A 17354-nucleotide genomic window follows, 5' to 3' on the forward strand; every position below is an offset into this window, starting at 1 on the left:
AACCATTAATCCAGGAATCATGGATCTTCAGAGGAGATGTAAAAAGCCTCAATTCAAGCAGAAGCAATGTAATTTGGAATCTCTCTAGCGAGAGACCTTGTTCTTGTGTAGTGGTTAGAAACGATTTAGATTTATTTTGCTTCTAACGAAGGATCTAGTGGCGGTGCAGGTGAAGGACAAGAGAGGTTCTGATTCGTCCTTGAATCGGCCTTCTTTCCGGAGGAGATAGCCAGTTCTTGTAAGGAAGCTTTTGTATATGTGAAAGCTATTCTAACCCTTTATTAACGTTTTTTCTGTATTAAGCCCGTCTGTCATGGAAACGCATAGATCTCAAAAATTCGTAAAGACCTCTTTATACCCTGAACAGGGTATATAAGTTTGTCACGAAGTTTGTAGCACCCAGAAGGAAGCGTCGGAGACCCAATGAAGTATATATGTATATAAATGATCAGTATGTTGAGCAGAGTCGATTTAGCCATGTCCGTCTATCTGTATATATACGAACTCAGTTTTTTAGATATCGTTTTGAACTTTTGCAAACGTCATTTTCTCTTCAAGAAGCTGCTCATTTGTCGGAACTGCCGATATCGGACCACTACAACATATAGCTGCCATACAAACTGAACGATCGGAATCAAGTTCTTGTATGGAAAACTTTCACATTTGACAATGTATCTTCACCAAATTTGGTATAGAATATTTTCTAAGCCAACAATGTAATCTCCGAAGAAATTGTTCAGATCGGTTAACTATAGCATATATGTAGCTTCCATACAAACTGAACACAAAGTTACTAAAATAAATGCACCTGTGAAGGGTATATTAGAGTGTCTTCAGTTACTTATTCTTACCGAATGAAAGTTCGCCACACATAGGTGTTTGTAGTTTCAAAAGAGTAGCCAAACGAATGTACCATATACATATGTATGTATGTATCTCTTTTATTTATATCTTTGAATATTGTACTACTTTCATATGTTATATTAAGTTCATGATTATGTAATTAAGAAAATATGTAATTAAAATGCTCAACTCTATATATGTATGGATGTATGTGTGTATGAAGTACATTTACTGTCACCCTGTGTTTGCTATTCAAGTTTTGTTCACACTACTATAAAGAGTATACTAATGAATGCCGTTAGTTTTTAATACATATGGTGTATAGGTAAAGTATACTATGTATATATGTATTTATATTTGCTTAATAAATATCAAAAAATAGTTCATATTATATATGTATGTATATATATTTTTGTTTTTAGTATATTTTATGTACGTAGGTATATAATAAGCCTTTATTTATGTTGTTTTTTTTTAATTAATTATAACAAAATAGATACAATAATTACAACTTAAGCTATTCACTTATGCATATCGTCAGAGGTATGTTTGCAGATTTCAAAAAACAAACTACACATACGCTTTCACGCTTTCATTAAACGAATACAACGTAAGAGATAAACGAAGAACATGCAAGTTTACAAATTTATGGTATATTTCGATATAATGTTGTGTACTTAATACCAATCAAACATTTATAAACTAATTGCCTTTATATAGTGCATAAACAACAGAAGAAAAAACTTAACAGTTCAACAATTATCAACTCGATACATATATGTATGTATGTATATTACATTAATATTGCTTTAAGGATTCTCTTGATTTCGACCAGTCGACTAATTGAGACAACACATTCACAATAAAAATAATAATCAATTTGGAATAGAGCTTATAGTTAAAAACAAAAAAACTATTTTCAACAAATTTATAACAGAAACCTTGTTAAGCTAGTTATAGCTTACATATGGAAGAATTCGCTCAATCCAAGTAGTCCATTGTTTTGATAAATTTCACCACAGAGCAGAAGAGCGTCCAATGGAATTGTTCCTCGCCTTCCAACTTCTCGCCAATAAAGCAAGTAATATATTCGACTGTTGACAGCAAGAAGGGTGGATTTGTCTGCGAACAGAATTAAGATAAATTTAATATTCCGTTTTTACTGTTTGTTGTTGACGAAATACTCACCATAATCACGACGTAGATTAAAACGGGCAAAATGTCATCAGCAGCTGGCACGCGACCGCTCGACATGTGTAACAAACTCATAATACTCGAAATGCACCTGCAATTTGAGAGAAAAAAAATGTAATTAAAACCAAATAAAATTAAAATAGTGTAATTTAAAAACAGGGTTACGATTTTTTAATTTGAAAAATTGGGATTACAAAATTCATTTTCAATTTATAATTCTCATTTTTGGATAAAAGGGGGAAACAAATAATTAAAAAAGAAATACTATTATTAAAAGTAAATAAATGTAAAAAAGACGAAGAGTGCTAAACAACGTTTATATTTTATTATAGGTTAGGTTAGCTTAGATGGCTAGTCCTTTTGGAAGCCATAGACAAAAGCAACTGGGTTCGAACTTAGTTTCCAAGCCCCACAGTTCGGTAGGATGTCTGAAGAAGATGTTTAAGCCTTGACCTCCCAAGCTCGGGACAGTCAAGAAAGTCAAGAAGAAAGTGTCGAGTTGTTTCCACCTCATCTTCTTCCATACCGGTTCTGCTGATGTCGTCTGGTAAGATTCTCAGCCTTACAGCATGGTCACCTATAAGGCAATGGACTGTTAAAAGCCCCGCAACAAGGGAAAGGCTTACTGAGGGCAAAGAGATCAATACATCTCTTTCTATCGATCTTGGGCCAAAAGGCCTTTGCGACAACCCATGTACCGATGGTAGCCCAGCGTTGGCGAAGCTCACGTATTTAGTAGGAGAACACAAGAGGATACGGAAGCATCGAACCGCTCGCATTCTACCGATAGCGGTTCTAGTGTGCCTTTCCTTACTATCAGCTTTACAATTCCTGCGATTAAGCACAGCGGATCTTCTACCCATATCAGTCTTATCACAAAGACACTCGATGCCCTTAATAGTGAGGAAAGGCACTCCTTGACCAACCCTGAACGCACTGTTAATGAGTTCAAGGCTAGTATCGCGGTTCTGCTATCTGAGTGGATGGTCACTTCTCTGCAAGAGGCTGCACTCCGGAGCAGTAAATCGACTACTACCTTAATGGCTGCAAACTCGGCTTGGAAGACACTGCAATAGTCAGGAAGTCTAAAGCTGGAGTTGATAGAGAACTCCTGAAAATAAACCCCTTCACCAACCTTCCTTCCAACCCTTGACCCATCCGTAAAGAAGCTCACTGCCCTACACGGAAATATTATGTGTCGGTTGTACGTAACCACAGTGAACCCGAAATTTCTCCAGAAGAACTGTCAAATCCAAACTAATAGAATCTTTCCTGCAGCTACAACAACAATAACTACAACTTCGTGGTTACAAAAAGATTGTAACGATTATTCAGACACGTTTTGGGGGAAAGCAATAAGTTAAGCAGGAGGTGCGTTCCCACGACAGCCGGGTCTACGTAACCGGAACAGACCCGGATTTTTTTATTCGGCCAAGACTGTTAACTCGTCAGAATTCTGACGCTACAGCAACAAAAACAATAACGTTCACGTCGTGGATTAGGTTTTGGTCACATTCTCGTGTTTTTGTTGTTGTGAACGGTTTTTTAATAATAACATAAAGCCAGAACTACAAAAACCTCACTTACCTAATAACGCACTGCAATTTTTCTCGCGGTGTTTTATACGCCGATATATAGGAGAGCTGTTGCTGGGAAAAGGACCAAGGTGCCTCGGAAAGATATGCTTGTGGAATGCAAAGTGCCGGATGTGAAGGGCTAATCACACGCTGCAGCTTACTGATATGCTCCGAAAGTACGCTACAAACGAGAAGATAACAGGTAAAACAAAATGTTTGCAGATGAGCTTCGTGCACTTACGTGTCTCGCGACAAATCGGCATCTTCATTGGGGAACATCACCTGCTGGTACAGACGTGTTAGCAGTATACGTTCGATGGATAGGCGGGCCTCCTGTGCTTGCCACTCTGGCATACCATGCAATATGGCGCCCGGTGTTAGTAGTTCCTCCATCAGCCCCTCAACGAATTCCTCAATTAAGTCGATTTTATCATCCGAGACTGTGAGGCGTGCAAATTCCTCTTGGAACTCAGCCAACTTCGCTTGGCGTTTCTCAAAGAATAGACGCACACAAACCGCCATTAGGTAACGATTGCATGTGGCACTTTCGCTGCGCAAGCGCGTCTCGAACTGTTCGATATTCTCCATCATTAGCAATTGATTTTGGCGATAACGCATTAAATACTGTAAGTAGTTTTGACGCTTTTGTATGTCCTGCTGCAATTCTTCGAGTAATTGGTTGTGCTGGCTGCGTTCGAGTGTGGAAATGCAACGAATGGCTTCGGAAACATAGGAAATTTGTTGGAAATTTTGCAGATTCAGCGCTTGCGCCAACTGGATTTGCAAATATGTGAGCAAAGGTGAGGCATTGGTGTACTGAAATAGGAAAACAAAGTTTAGGAAAGAGAATGCAACTGATGGCTTAAATATATTTACAGTAGTATGGCGAAAATCGCCGGTGTGTAAATCAGTCTTTGACAGCACGGTACGTATTTTCTTCTTGATCACATTAAAGGCAAGCGTCTTATCATGCAGCAAGGTGTTTGGTGATCTGTGAGATTTAGAAAAACAGTTCAGTATAAAAGAAAAAAAAAAAACGTTTGAAAATTTCTCACTTCGCCTCGGCATCTGAAAGCTTGCGTTCATTCGCAGAAGCTCCACCCACTGCGCTCGCCAAACAGTTGCCCATTGAGTCGGAGTTTGTCGCTTCACTAGAGCTGCTTACTTTGCGGCGATATTTCGCCAAAATATCCTCGTTAATATCGCAATAACTGGACGCCATGCCGCCAGTGGCAACAGCACTGTCAGCGGCAGCTGCCGACGTGTTGCGCGCACCAGCCGAGCCACCGACGCCAATCATGTCGAACGACATTTCCGAAGTGTTGGCGCTGAACGAAACACTGCGACTGCTGGTCGTGTGTAACGCGTACTCACCATTCGCGCTGCCCGCATCCACACTTTCAACACCGTTATGTAGATGCGTCGAATGGCGCGAGTGTGATTTGTTGCCACGTCTATGCTTGAAAATACCTTGCTTCAACTTGTTGAATATACCGGAATTGTTATTGGCACTAGTGGAGATATGTGCACCTAAATTAGGGTGTAGTACACGGGCTTTGCGGTGCGAGGGTAAATGGCGCGTATTAACGCCGGCACTATTAGAGGTACCTGCGGCACCATCATTATGGCTATTCGTATTCTTATCGGCCGATGCGTCGAAACTGATGCTTTTCGGTATGGCGCCGGTGGATTTGGTCGGTTTCTGGCAGCTGCTCATGCTGCCCGCAGCAATACTTAAGCTCGAAGTCGTAGCACTGGCGGTGGCGATGCCGGACGTGTTGTTCGAGAGTGCGGTGCGCGATGTGGAAATCGTGACGCTGTCGCTCGTGCCGTTGTCGGTGTCATTCAGCTGCAATTTTTCGGTTTTCGCGCAAAGCAACATAATCTGTTGTTGTTGACTCTTGGCGTCGTCCGTTTGTGACAAATTCGGTATCATAGTTAAACGTTTCGTGGAATTCACGACATTACTAATCATTAGCTCGTGATTTTCATAATTAAGACTCTGATGGCGACGCAACACTGGCACCGTTGAGTCGGTGTGGTCGTTGCCCTTCATTGCCATTATACCGTTGCGTCGACCATCGAAGCTGGCGTTGCGCGCCTCACTCGTTGTATGCCGATGTTCGACGTTTTCGTCGACGAACAAATCGATAAGCGGCGATTGCGTTGGAACTGCTGAAATGTCATGTGCGATTGCTCTTGCCGACACTGGTGGCTTTTCTTCCTCTCCGAAATCGCTAAAATCTATTAAATCTTTGTGACCGCTCGACCCGCTGTTATGTTGCTTCTTCTTTTTCATACCACCCTTATGATGCGACTTTGGCGGTTTGCATGCAATCACATCCGCTGATCCAGCTGCATCTTCGAATGTGACGCTCTGATTTGAGATGCTGCTCTCGGCTGATGTTTGGCGACGCATGCGTGGTGCACCCAAAAACGGTTCTTTGCAATCAGAATTGCCACTACTGCTTTTATAATCTTGTTGAAAGTTATTTTCGCCGCTATACTGATTGGTAGTGCGCACTGAGCTGCGCGCCAACGAGGAAAGACCGGCGTAGTGCGCTGTAGCATCTTGTTCGGCCTTAACGGCAGCTGCCGCCTCATCATACAAATTTGCCGCATCATAGAAAGCTGAGTCATCTTGCGAGTGATCACTGCTACCACTACCGTGGCTGCCATCAGCCACCACAGCGCCGCCATCTTCGCTACTTGTATTGGCAATAGCTGCTCGTGGCACCTTCCCAGCGCCATTAAGCGCTGAACTGCCCCCCGCTGGGGCATTGTAATTTGTGGAGGTCGCAGCACGGAATGTCCTTCCATTGCGCGCTGTATAGTACGGGGAATTCGGTATGCGTCGCGTATTCGCTGCAGATATCGCGGCAGCCAACTGATCGCGCTCCTGTTCCGAACGTGCGCCCGAATCTGTAATATCCGATTTGGCGGTAATGCTCAAATTATCATCCGTATCTACTTCGGCAAACTTTTCAGAATCACTGGCCAACACATCGGTGCTCCAATTAGACTCGGAACGTTGATCAGACACATCCAAGAAGACGGGACGCATGACGCCCGCACCAGTTAGCACGTCAAAATTGTTGTCTCCAGGTAATACGACAGCTGATGGAATAAGCGGTGTAGAGAAATGGCGATCGCGTTCACGTTCACTGGCATCCACAGTTTCGGAATCGCTCGCCAGCACATCGGTGGACCAAGTGTCCGATATGATCGAGACTGTTTCATCACCTTCGAATTTCTTTATTTCGAATTTACAAAATTTATCCTCAATATCGGAACGTGCTTTCGATATTAGCTTCTGCATCTGTGGTGTTGGTAGCGCATTATGCACCGACTCACCGTCGGTCACTTGTGATGAAGGTGTGTCGCGACCGCTGATATTGGGCGAGCCCCGCCCAGAAACATTTGCCGACACCATGTCGGACAAATTGTCATTTTGATCGTTTTCCTCTTCTAATTCAAGTGAACTAGTGACGGAGTGGTTTGACGGCGCCTCGCTAACAGCTTCCAGATTGTCCGAATTGCCTATCGACGCGTCGTCGTGTGACAGTGAGAAACGTGTGGTTTTCGAATGCATGGGACGCAGTACATCGCTCATGTTATCCATGCCGTCGAAACCATTGGCCACGGAGGATGATTTGTCAATGGTGTTATCTAAATTAACACTGCCCGTATCGACGAGCAGTGCCTCACCGTTGGATATATCCTGACCAATACAGTTCATCTTCAACACTTCCTCTTCGGTGAGCGGTTGTAATTTATGCTCGTCACCGTTATAAATACTGAAGACAAGTATTGGCTCATTTTCGAGAACTTCATTCATATTTATAGCGCGTATTGGCGACGAACTATTCGAGCTGACGGATGCATTCGTAGATGCGCCGGCACTGCCATTATTACCGTTATGATTATCATGTATGGGAGCTGTGGAATAGAGTTACGAACGAAAATTAATTTCAATTAATACAAGGAAAGTGTGTGCGACTAAATAACTAATAACTTTCAATACTAAAACTAGTCAGTGTTTACTTAGCTTAGCTAACTAAATCCTAACTAAGTGATTACAATAAAGATAAAAGTTTCATTACGTCTGTAGAAGGTTATCCGCTTCTTTAGTACTGCAAAAATATTGTGATTAACAAGAACACAATTAACATAACCTCACTTAAACGAAACGAAACCTACCTTGACCCAATCCCGCGTGACCACCACCATTTGTAAATCCATTAACATTGGCTGATGCTGCTGCTCCATCCACGCCTGCATTACTATTTGTACTAAAGCTCATACTTTTGGCAATTTTGTTCTTTGTCACTTTACTTAGACCCATGAAACCTTGTTTGGAGCGCTCTTTGAGTCCACTTGCCTCGCCATTCACAGGCAATGCGCCGGCTACCTCCGCGCCATTCGACTGCAAACGCTGATTCAGCTCTGTAGATTCCGGCAAATGCGAGAGTATTTTCTGTAGTTTCTTTCGCTCCTCTGGTGGCGGCTCGAATTCATCACTGGCCATGAGTATGCGATAAAATTGTATAAAATAGGCGAGTTCACTTTGCGTACTCAGCAAATGGGAGCGATCAAAATCACTTTGTTGTGAGAGTATGGCTACCACGTCTTCACCGGATTGACTCATCAGCAATAGATCGATCAAATTTGAAACCATGTTCGATTCAAATTTAGCATGAACCTGCGCGAATTTCGCATCCACATCATCGTGTTTGGCCAAGGCGAGCATTTGTATGATTTGTCCGATTTGTATGAGATTGAAGCGCACCTGTTCGGGTATAGGTGCATCGATGATGCCCATTATATCCGGACTGACTATGGCTGGGCAAATGAAATGTGTGAAAACCATATCAGTGATTATTTCATTGATAATTTTGTCCGAGAAATGTGATTGCTTTAGTTGGTGTGACATGGTTTGTACCAGCCAGCGTAGGGTTGATGGAAAAAGTGACCAATTGAAAGTTAAACTGTCAATAAATGATTTAGCCATAACATGCAGCTTTGTTATGGTATCATTGTGGAACTTATTGATATTATCTTGGTAGTTATTCGAGTCTTCAGCGCCAAATCTAGAAGGTTAAAGTAAAGGAGGATTAATTTTAAGCAGAGCTCTGGATATATAATTACGATTTCATTTAGAACATTTTGAGATAGAATTACTGTAACTGTAATCGAAACAAGAAAAAAACCCTACAGAAATAAAAAAAGTTTGTATATAAGAACTTGATTCTGATTTGGTCAGTTTGTAAAGCAGCTATATATAGTACTATAGTGGTCCCATATCGGCGGTTCCGACAGATAAACAGTTTCTTAGAGAGAAAAAGATGTAAACATAATTCCGATGTCTCAAAAACTGCGGGACTAGTTCGCGTATATACAGACGGATCGACAGACAAACTGACATGGCAATGTCAATACCATTTACATATATACAAATATATTTTGTGGGTACTCCTACTTTTCCATCCGGGTGTTACAAACTTCGTTGCAAATTTAAAAACCTTGTTTAATGATACTAAAGCGTTTTCCGAAAACAGTAATGGCAAAAAGCGCGAACATTGGAATCGTAATCGTAAAAATTTAATTTTAGTTGCAATTATACTTATTTGATTATTGAAATCGATAACGATTACAATAATTGTTTATGATCACAAATAACGGTAATAAAGAAATGAATTCGATATAGTCAGCTGGTTAAAAATATTTAATTCTTCTTTAAATTTAAACTTACAACTAATTTTACCTTTTCAAGCGCTCTTTGCTGCTGAAATTCTCCACCACTTTGCTGGGATCCACATCCAGCACACTGTCAATATCACTCAATACGCCCATTATTGGCTCAAACAATGCTGCCGTTAAAAAGATTTTCGCCGAAAACATTGACTCATTCAAACGGTGATAGAGACGAGCAAAAGCCGATGAATTAGCACGTAGCAAATTACGCGGATTATCGCTAACCACAATTTGTATTTCAATTAATTCTCTTAAAAGCTTCAAAATCATTTCTACATCCTTGGTATTGATGGCATTGCCATAGAGACCCGCCGATATGGTGTGTATTACACAGCTAAGGTGTTGTGGTGTTATCTCAGCAATGCGATCGCCGGTGGCTAGCGAAAGTGCAAGCAGATAGGGTGAACGATAGAGGTGATTGAACAGCTCTTCATAAGAAATGGCATGCTGCAGGAAAAAAAGTAAGAAAAAAATTAATTTCTCGTTAACTAGCAACCAAATTAATGGGCTAAACAAACAATTAAGCCACTTAACTCACCTCATAGTCCAGCACTTTCTTCGCATCAATATATTTAGCGTTTTCATAGTTCTTTGCTCGCCGACAGCAAATACTGGGGCCCGCCTCTGGGCGAGACGTGATCAAATCATTAAGATTCTGCCTTTGTTGTGCGCATATATATGCCAACTGCAAATATGTATGTTATGCAAACATTAATTAATAATAGCAGATGTGCCAACAACAGTTAATAAAATTATGATTTTACCTTTGTTATGGCGGCCGAGTTCTCCGATAGTGATTCTGTGAATTGCGCAAAGGCGGCTTGTTCTTGTTGTATGAATAGTTGTTCTTGGCGCAAAGTGCGCGCTAAATCCATAATCTCCAAGAGATTGTCCTCCGAATTCGGTTCCATTGTCTTATATTTTGTTGCTTTCAGTAAGTTTGTATAAATATCCAGTCAATTTAAATTTTTCTTAGTCGCCGTACACTCCCATTACATAGATAGCTAAATTTGACAGAATGGTTGATATTTTTAGCTAATTTGTACAATTCTCTAAACAATTTATCATACTATTTGGGAATTTATGGTTGTGCAGTGAAACAATGTGTTTAACTGAACTTGAAATATGTTATATATGTATGACAGCTATGAACAAGAAGGAAACTTGCATAACGCCCACACAATTTTTTAATATGAATGAAGTGCACACACATAAATACATACATATGTATGTGCATATAAACAAAGTGATAAAGCAGCTTCTGTTATCTCTCGGATAGGCACCAAAACACACGCTGACACCCCACAGGTTAAATAAATTTGATAATGTCAAGTAAAGGGAAGTCGACCGCATTTTTTTGTATGAATATATGCAAGCTTGTAATTATTGTTTATTGAAAAATTAAATATTATATGTGTCGGATGCGTCTTTGTTAAGAAATAAGGAAGTGTATACACTATATGTATGTAAGTGAATTAAAAATGTTTATATATATTTTATGTGTACTTTATTGTTTATAAAATGGTTTTAATCTGATTTTCGAATTAGTATAAGCACATCTGAGAATTGTAGCACAACTGCTGTTGAAGTTTTGGATTAAAATTGGATTGAACAAATAGGGAATTATACTCAGTGAGACAGGAGAACACATTAATATATTATATATAGATTATAGAGTGAATAGGATTGGATATCTGCAACATTGGAAGACCAAAAACTTTTGACAGATTGGTTTCTATTAACGTATACCAAAATTGTAAGGCAAAAGTTATTGTTGGTGTTGTGGCAGCGTAACTTAGGAAGCCAAACCAACATGCTTACACAGTATACGTGAACTCCGACTTCGTTCCGACTAAGCAAAGTCGACTGCCATAAATATGTGTAAAGCAATAAATTATCTGCACAGGTTTTACCAAGAATTTTGGTTTGAACACAACAAATTGAAGGAATGCTGACAACTCTCGCTTCAATTGCTTACATTTGCTTTAGTGTAGTATGAGCGAGCATTCAATTACTTATGTATTTATATTTTTTACTCAAAATATAAAGTATAATACTTGTTAAACAACTGTTACCAATGTCTGCAACAGTAACCTATCGTTGGTAGTCGTAGTTAAGAACTTTATGTTTGAAAACTTATTCACAAGGTCGTTGATAAGTGACGGTAAAACCCGTTATTTATCGTTTTATATCCAATGTATACATACAAGTATATATTATACTTTGTTTGTATTAATATTTATATGTAACATCATATTATCATTTAGATATAAAGCTGCGAGAGTTTCTTTTTCCTAGCAACCTTGGAGCAGAAAAAAATTTAAATTTGCGTCATTATATACAGATAACACCATATTCTCTAAGGAAAAGTAAGACTAGTTTACTAATACCAAGAATGTGAGTAATTACATGAACGACTCATTACTCAACAAATAATTTGTTTCACACCGATTCGTGACTTTGAATTATCTGCAATACGAAGAATAAGTCAGATATCAATAAATATTTGCTAAACAAATATATATTCAGTCATATGTATGTATGTACTTATATTTTTAGAATATACTTGAACATTCGTATTCGTGTGGCAAACAACGTAGCCTTCAAACTTAGTTGTTACCATAGTTTAAAAAATTTCACCAAAAGTTGTACCCACTCACATTTAGCATCTTTGTTTGTAAACAAATTTTCGTATATTCATATGTTTAAAACAAAAAATTATGGATAAAGTAAATAACATAGCAAAACCTTAGATATACTTATGTATGTTTGACACATTGATAATTTCTGTTTGCTTAAGTATTGAATATATTTTCTCAAGAGTTTTCACATGATTCATTGTAGATAACATCTTATTTTTTTTTGATCTGTTGAATGTCGAATACAATTTTAATTCTGCTTAGTTTGTAAACTTATGTGCATTTATTTAAACATACGTGGAAAATTTAAGCAATTGACGACTAATATATATGTACATTAAACTACATATGTACTATATATACATATGCGCGAACACACATTTTCTCGCATTGTTTTTATGGGAAACTAAAAGTCAAATTAATTTACTTGTCGGCAAACAAATGTACATTTCACGGTTGGCTAATTTTGTGGTATTTTATAATTAGTAAAGAATGCAATTAGGTAAATGAATTATTACTATTCAGTTTTCTTTGACCTTTTGATTTATGTTGTTGAGAAATGTAAATAATCCTAAATGGTTATAAAACTATGACCTCTACTCGAAGATTTCACACTCATATATTTATGGGTCAATACCAATAACCACTGAACTAACATGAATGAACAGGAATGCGGATGTAAGGCTTTTTAAAAAGCACACAAGAACATAAATGAATACATTTACTTAAAAGCAATAATCTTGGATTAAACGAAGTATATTTTGAAACCTTTTGCTAAAGAAATGAAAACTTTTTGCTTTTGCATTATAATTAGTTTCAAACTTTGATATTTGTATTAAATCATTGTTTTTATTTACTATAAACACTAAATAACTTTAAATTATTAACTGGTATTAGCATATTAGAAATTTGCTGCTTTAGCAGTTGTAGGCCAAATGACACCCAAGCTAAATATGCATTTACATACAACAAAGCAAATATTTACAAATACAACGTCATTATTTGTATACCAAGTGTTGATTTTTTTTCTTACAAAACAATTGAATTCCATAAATATATATGTATGTATGTTGGGAGACCAAAAACTAGTTTGGATTTCTTGAACGAATGCTGTGTGATTGTGCAATACACAATAAACCGCAGTGCATATATTTGTAAAAATGTCTTACTATGACGACTTATGAATGAACTTATTAATATATACATGCATTGTTGTGGGAAATACATAAAAATATATTTCAAATCTATATGCATATATACATGTATATATTTTTATGTATTTTTTTATGTTGTTATGCATCCAAAGCTTTTGCAAGTTTTTAAACAAAACTTATGTATTATAGTGATAAACGAATTTATATACATATGTAATTTTCTCAATAATCTTGGACACCAATTTCCGAAACAGGCATTTTTCACAGCACACAGCCACCACTTGCCATTGCACAACACTTTCACAAATTATTTGATACATTGACCGCATATGCACTTACATAATATATTTTTCGTTTATTTTATTTTAAGCAGAATGCATTTTCGAATGATTTGTAAACTAAAACTGCGATTTTTTTAGGGAAAAAATAAATTTTGCCAAACCTCGACCAGACGAACTGATGTTTTTGACAGATAATAGCAATTATAGGAATTAAATAGTAGTAAGCAAATAACATAGGATATGGGAATGAAGCGAATATGAGGAACAGAGGGTAGCCTCCATATATATTAAAAATTTAAAAATAAATTTCGTGGAAGCACTTATGCTTATATATTTTGTTTGATCGTAATTACTGAGAAAAGTATTCAAGGTTTTAATATACACATATATATTTAAATAACTATACATATTGATCTGAACACACCTTTTCAGTTTTTTAGGCAAAAATTAAATAAATCGATTTTTTACGTTGAACTCTGTTTGATACCATTTTTTTATCTAAGAGAATGTTACAGTGAATTTTTGATAGTACATACCTCCATTGAAATGAAAGATTATGTAGAAATATATTCTTAAATATTAATCATATGTTATTTGTTTAATAGACCTTGTTGTGACAAGTAATTTTCAAATCGCTGTGTAGTAATATTGTCACCAGCCTCAGTTTGGGTTAGAATCGATAGCGAAATCATCGATAGTAAGGGAAAACTGCAATAACTCAAGTAACTGATTTTTATCTCTATTATGAAAATAAATTTCCGCTACTATGTTCGGACCGACAACGAAAACATGTTTTCGTGAGAAAAACTGGTTTTCGTACGAAAACTTGTGTTTTCGTCCATGTAAAATCTGTCAAACGAAAACTGTTTTCGCTGAAAACTACTTGAAAACTTGCATTCCACTCATAATATCGGTGCCTGCTCTAGTTTAATCGATGTTTTTGGGAGACATATTTTGCCCACCCTAAATTGTCACTTGATATTTGTTTACATTCCATATACAAATACAGTTGTCAGTTGGTAATGATATTAATATTAAAAAATGGAAAAACAAAAATACAAAAAAAGAAATTTGTGGAGTGGTAGGGCAGAAGCCCTACTGATTGAATTGTGGCAAAATAAAATTAGTGCTCTTCGCGGGCCAAGGAAAAATAACCACATAGAGGAGGAAATGGCAAGGGAGTTGCAGCAACAAGGTGTGCATTTCACGGCGGGTGAAATCAAATCAAAAATGCACAATCTTTCACTGAGATATAAGTAATTAAATAAAATTAATAATAATAGAGTTATTACATAAATATAATGTTTTACAGGAAAGAGAAGACAGCAGTTGGGTCAACTGGCGGTTCTCCATCGCAGTGGCCACTGTATGAAAAAATGAGAGCTGTACTGTTGCCGTACGTCAGCTACAACACCGAGAGCTTAGTGGAGGAAAGCTTTCAATGTAAGAACCATTTGGTTTGTAATTCAGTATAATATTTATATTTACATACATCTATACATTTTTAAAAAGGTTTTACTGGCTTCGAACCACTTCAAATTTCGGTGGAAACGGCTGCGCCTTCTACATTTGTTGCTGCATCTCCATTGTCATCACCGGTTTCCCTACCTTCGCCCTCAGCGATGCCGATGTCGCCAACCGATAGTTCTTCATTAACAATATCGTCTCCCGAGCCGAGTGATTATGGAAATAAAAAGAGGAATCATTTTCAGAGCCTGATATTAAAAAAATGTGAAAGAATTGAAAAACAGCTCGAGAAAGCAAATCAGCAATTCAATGAAACCTGCAAAAACATTATGGACATAACAGAACAATTTCTTGAAAACGACAATAAAAAAATCCAACTGATGGAAGAATATCTGAAAGACTCTAAAGAAACAAATAAACGATTGCTTGAATTTCTAAATACATAAATAAAAAAATAAATTAATATATTTTCTTTTTGAAAGATGTTTAACGTTGACATGAATTAGTTCAGCCTATTAAGTTATAATTAAAATTATTTTTATATGGAAAATAAAATTAAATTTAGTTTTGTGTGTACAACTTTATCATTGATTTAATGCATATGTAATTGTGTAAAATGTAGACATTGTGATACAATATACACATCATCAGATGCATATAAAACATCACACGGATTTTGGCGTCTAGTCTCCAACTCTTCCAAAGCGCGTAACCATCTAGCGTTTAGCGTGTCGTTGTTATCACTTAAAAAATTGTGAAGAGCGCAACATGATATTATTATTGAGTTGGCATTCTGTACAGAGTTGTCAATTCCTTTTCCGATGCGCCGAAAGCGGGCCTTGAGGTGTCCAAAAGCATTTTCGACCACTCTACGTGTTTTCAAAAGAGTGTAGTTGAATACCTTCTCATGATGATTTTTATTTACGCCGAATGGATACGGCTTCATCATTTGTTTGCTAAAACGAAAAGCCGAATCCCCAATAATAAATACTGGCACATGTATTCCTGAAATGTCTCGAGACATTTCGCTTAGTAAAGACAATTATCTATTTCTTTCTTAAGTGATGACGTCTCATAAATTTGAGAGTCATTACATCGCCCGGGACTTCCTATGTTTATATAAGTAAAACGGTATCTGAAAATACATTGCAAACATTAGTTCTGTACTTACATGTATATAGAGTCGCCCCGGGCGCAATGTCTTGGGGGCGGCAAAACGATCTTCGCTGTTTTTTAATATATATTAATCACAGCTTTTTTGTGTCAAAAGTGTACAAGATATAGGGCGAAAATGGGTTTTTTCTATGGCTTTTAATAAGATGTCTTGTAAATTTACTATCAATTTCCTCAAAAACCGTATTGTGAGAATTTTGGAACATCAGAATTTACATGGCTTCTAGTTCCTAAATTTTATATACTTAGTATCGAAGATATTTTGTAAAAATTGACTTTTGTTCGAACCTCATGAAACTTGTAGGTAGGTAGCTAAAGAGGGGCGGCAGAACATCCTTGGCCCCGGGTGCCCGAAGTTGTAGCTACGCCACTGCACACCGAACATGTTGGCGATACTCCGATACTCTGCAGATGACCCTAAAGCAAATAATGTAATAGCCACTCTTTTCTTTACAGGAATAGCTTTTCGGTAATTCGTATCCATTTTTTGTAGCGGGCGGAGGATGTCACATAATTTATCATAGGAACTTTTGTCCATACGAAAGTTTTCTTTAAAAAAAGCAGATGCATTTCGTTGGCAATCGTGTTCCCAAAACTGATTCTTACGTTGCTGGAATTAATAATATATGTATAATTGAAAACTTTTTCGCCAGTAGGAACATATACACAGTTTTGTCCAACATGAATTAATCGGCATCCCAAGGTCCTTTATTAAATTAAATACGATTAAATGTTGTTTCTTTAACTCGGCTATCTTTTTATCTAATATTTCTTTTGAAGAATTGTCGTTGAGCAGGGTATTTATTTGGCTTCTCAAAGCCAATGCTTTCGCAATTAATATCTTTTTCTCAGAATTCTAAAAAAATACGATCTTTAGTAATAATTATAAGCAAATATTAAGGATTTCAAAACTTACCATTCTCGTTGCTCAAATGTAAACAAACAAATAGATTTGTGAGTTGTCAGTGAAAACACAAATTGTTGGTCCGAACGACTTAGATTCCACAACATCCAAATGTGTTTTCAAAATGTTTTCAATGTCGGTCCGAACATAGTATGAAGTATGATTTAAATTATCTAGTTCGAGTTGCTTACAAAATATAAAAACTGCAATCGATTAATATCTATGATGATATATTCCAAATGGCAAACAAATGGAATTGATCTATTTTTAACTTTTCCGTGTTCGAGTTGCCTACAAAATATAAAAAAAATTGCAATCGATTAATATCTATGATGTTCTCTATAAATAACTTGTCAGTATATTCAAAA

The 17354-nt window shown here is 37.2% G+C and overlaps 3 protein-coding genes and 1 long non-coding RNA gene across 5 annotated transcripts; 1 reads left to right on the top strand and 3 right to left on the bottom strand.

Moving 5' to 3' along the window:
* Positions 1 to 1474: 1474 nt before the first annotated feature.
* Positions 1475 to 13616, bottom strand: LOC120773980 (receptor-mediated endocytosis protein 6 homolog). 2 transcript variants are annotated; one of them, XM_040103235.1, is made up of 11 exons: positions 13501 to 13616; positions 10133 to 10372; positions 9907 to 10053; positions 9379 to 9815; positions 7815 to 8704; positions 4670 to 7553; positions 4491 to 4605; positions 3856 to 4430; positions 3625 to 3795; positions 2032 to 2128; positions 1825 to 1965 (listed from the first exon to the last, which is right to left on the bottom strand). In XM_040103235.1, exons 2-11 carry the CDS (start codon positions 10277 to 10279, stop codon positions 1825 to 1827), a joined length of 5604 nt encoding a protein of 1867 aa, XP_039959169.1. In that variant the 5' UTR covers positions 10280 to 10372; positions 13501 to 13616. The 2 variants fall into 2 exon arrangements, with proteins under 2 accessions (XP_039959170.1, XP_039959169.1); XM_040103236.1 differs by lacking the exon at positions 13501 to 13616 and having other exon boundaries at positions 1475 to 1965; positions 10133 to 10279.
* An 832-nt stretch (positions 13617 to 14448) lies between these two features.
* On the top strand, positions 14449 to 15450 carry LOC120774556 (inactive protein tyrosine kinase pTKL-like). Its single transcript, XM_040104290.1, has 3 exons — positions 14449 to 14698; positions 14755 to 14885; positions 14955 to 15450. Exons 1-3 carry the CDS (start codon positions 14484 to 14486, stop codon positions 15353 to 15355), a joined length of 747 nt encoding a protein of 248 aa, XP_039960224.1. The 5' UTR covers positions 14449 to 14483; the 3' UTR covers positions 15356 to 15450.
* A 28-nt stretch (positions 15451 to 15478) lies between these two features.
* LOC120774558 lies at positions 15479 to 16164 on the bottom strand. Its single transcript, XM_040104291.1, has one exon. The coding sequence runs from the start codon at positions 15931 to 15933 to the stop codon at positions 15502 to 15504; it is 432 nt and encodes a 143-aa protein (XP_039960225.1). The 5' UTR covers positions 15934 to 16164; the 3' UTR covers positions 15479 to 15501.
* Positions 16165 to 16379: 215 nt separating this feature from the next.
* Positions 16380 to 17036, bottom strand: LOC120775554. The gene is made up of 3 exons (XR_005705340.1): positions 16999 to 17036; positions 16749 to 16938; positions 16380 to 16692 (listed from the first exon to the last, which is right to left on the bottom strand). It is a non-coding gene; the product is annotated as an uncharacterized LOC120775554 (long non-coding RNA).
* Positions 17037 to 17354: the final 318 nt, after the last annotated feature.

Source organism: Bactrocera tryoni, chromosome 4, assembly GCF_016617805.1.
Source record: "Bactrocera tryoni isolate S06 chromosome 4, CSIRO_BtryS06_freeze2, whole genome shotgun sequence".
NCBI lineage: Eukaryota > Metazoa > Arthropoda > Insecta > Diptera > Tephritidae > Bactrocera > Bactrocera tryoni.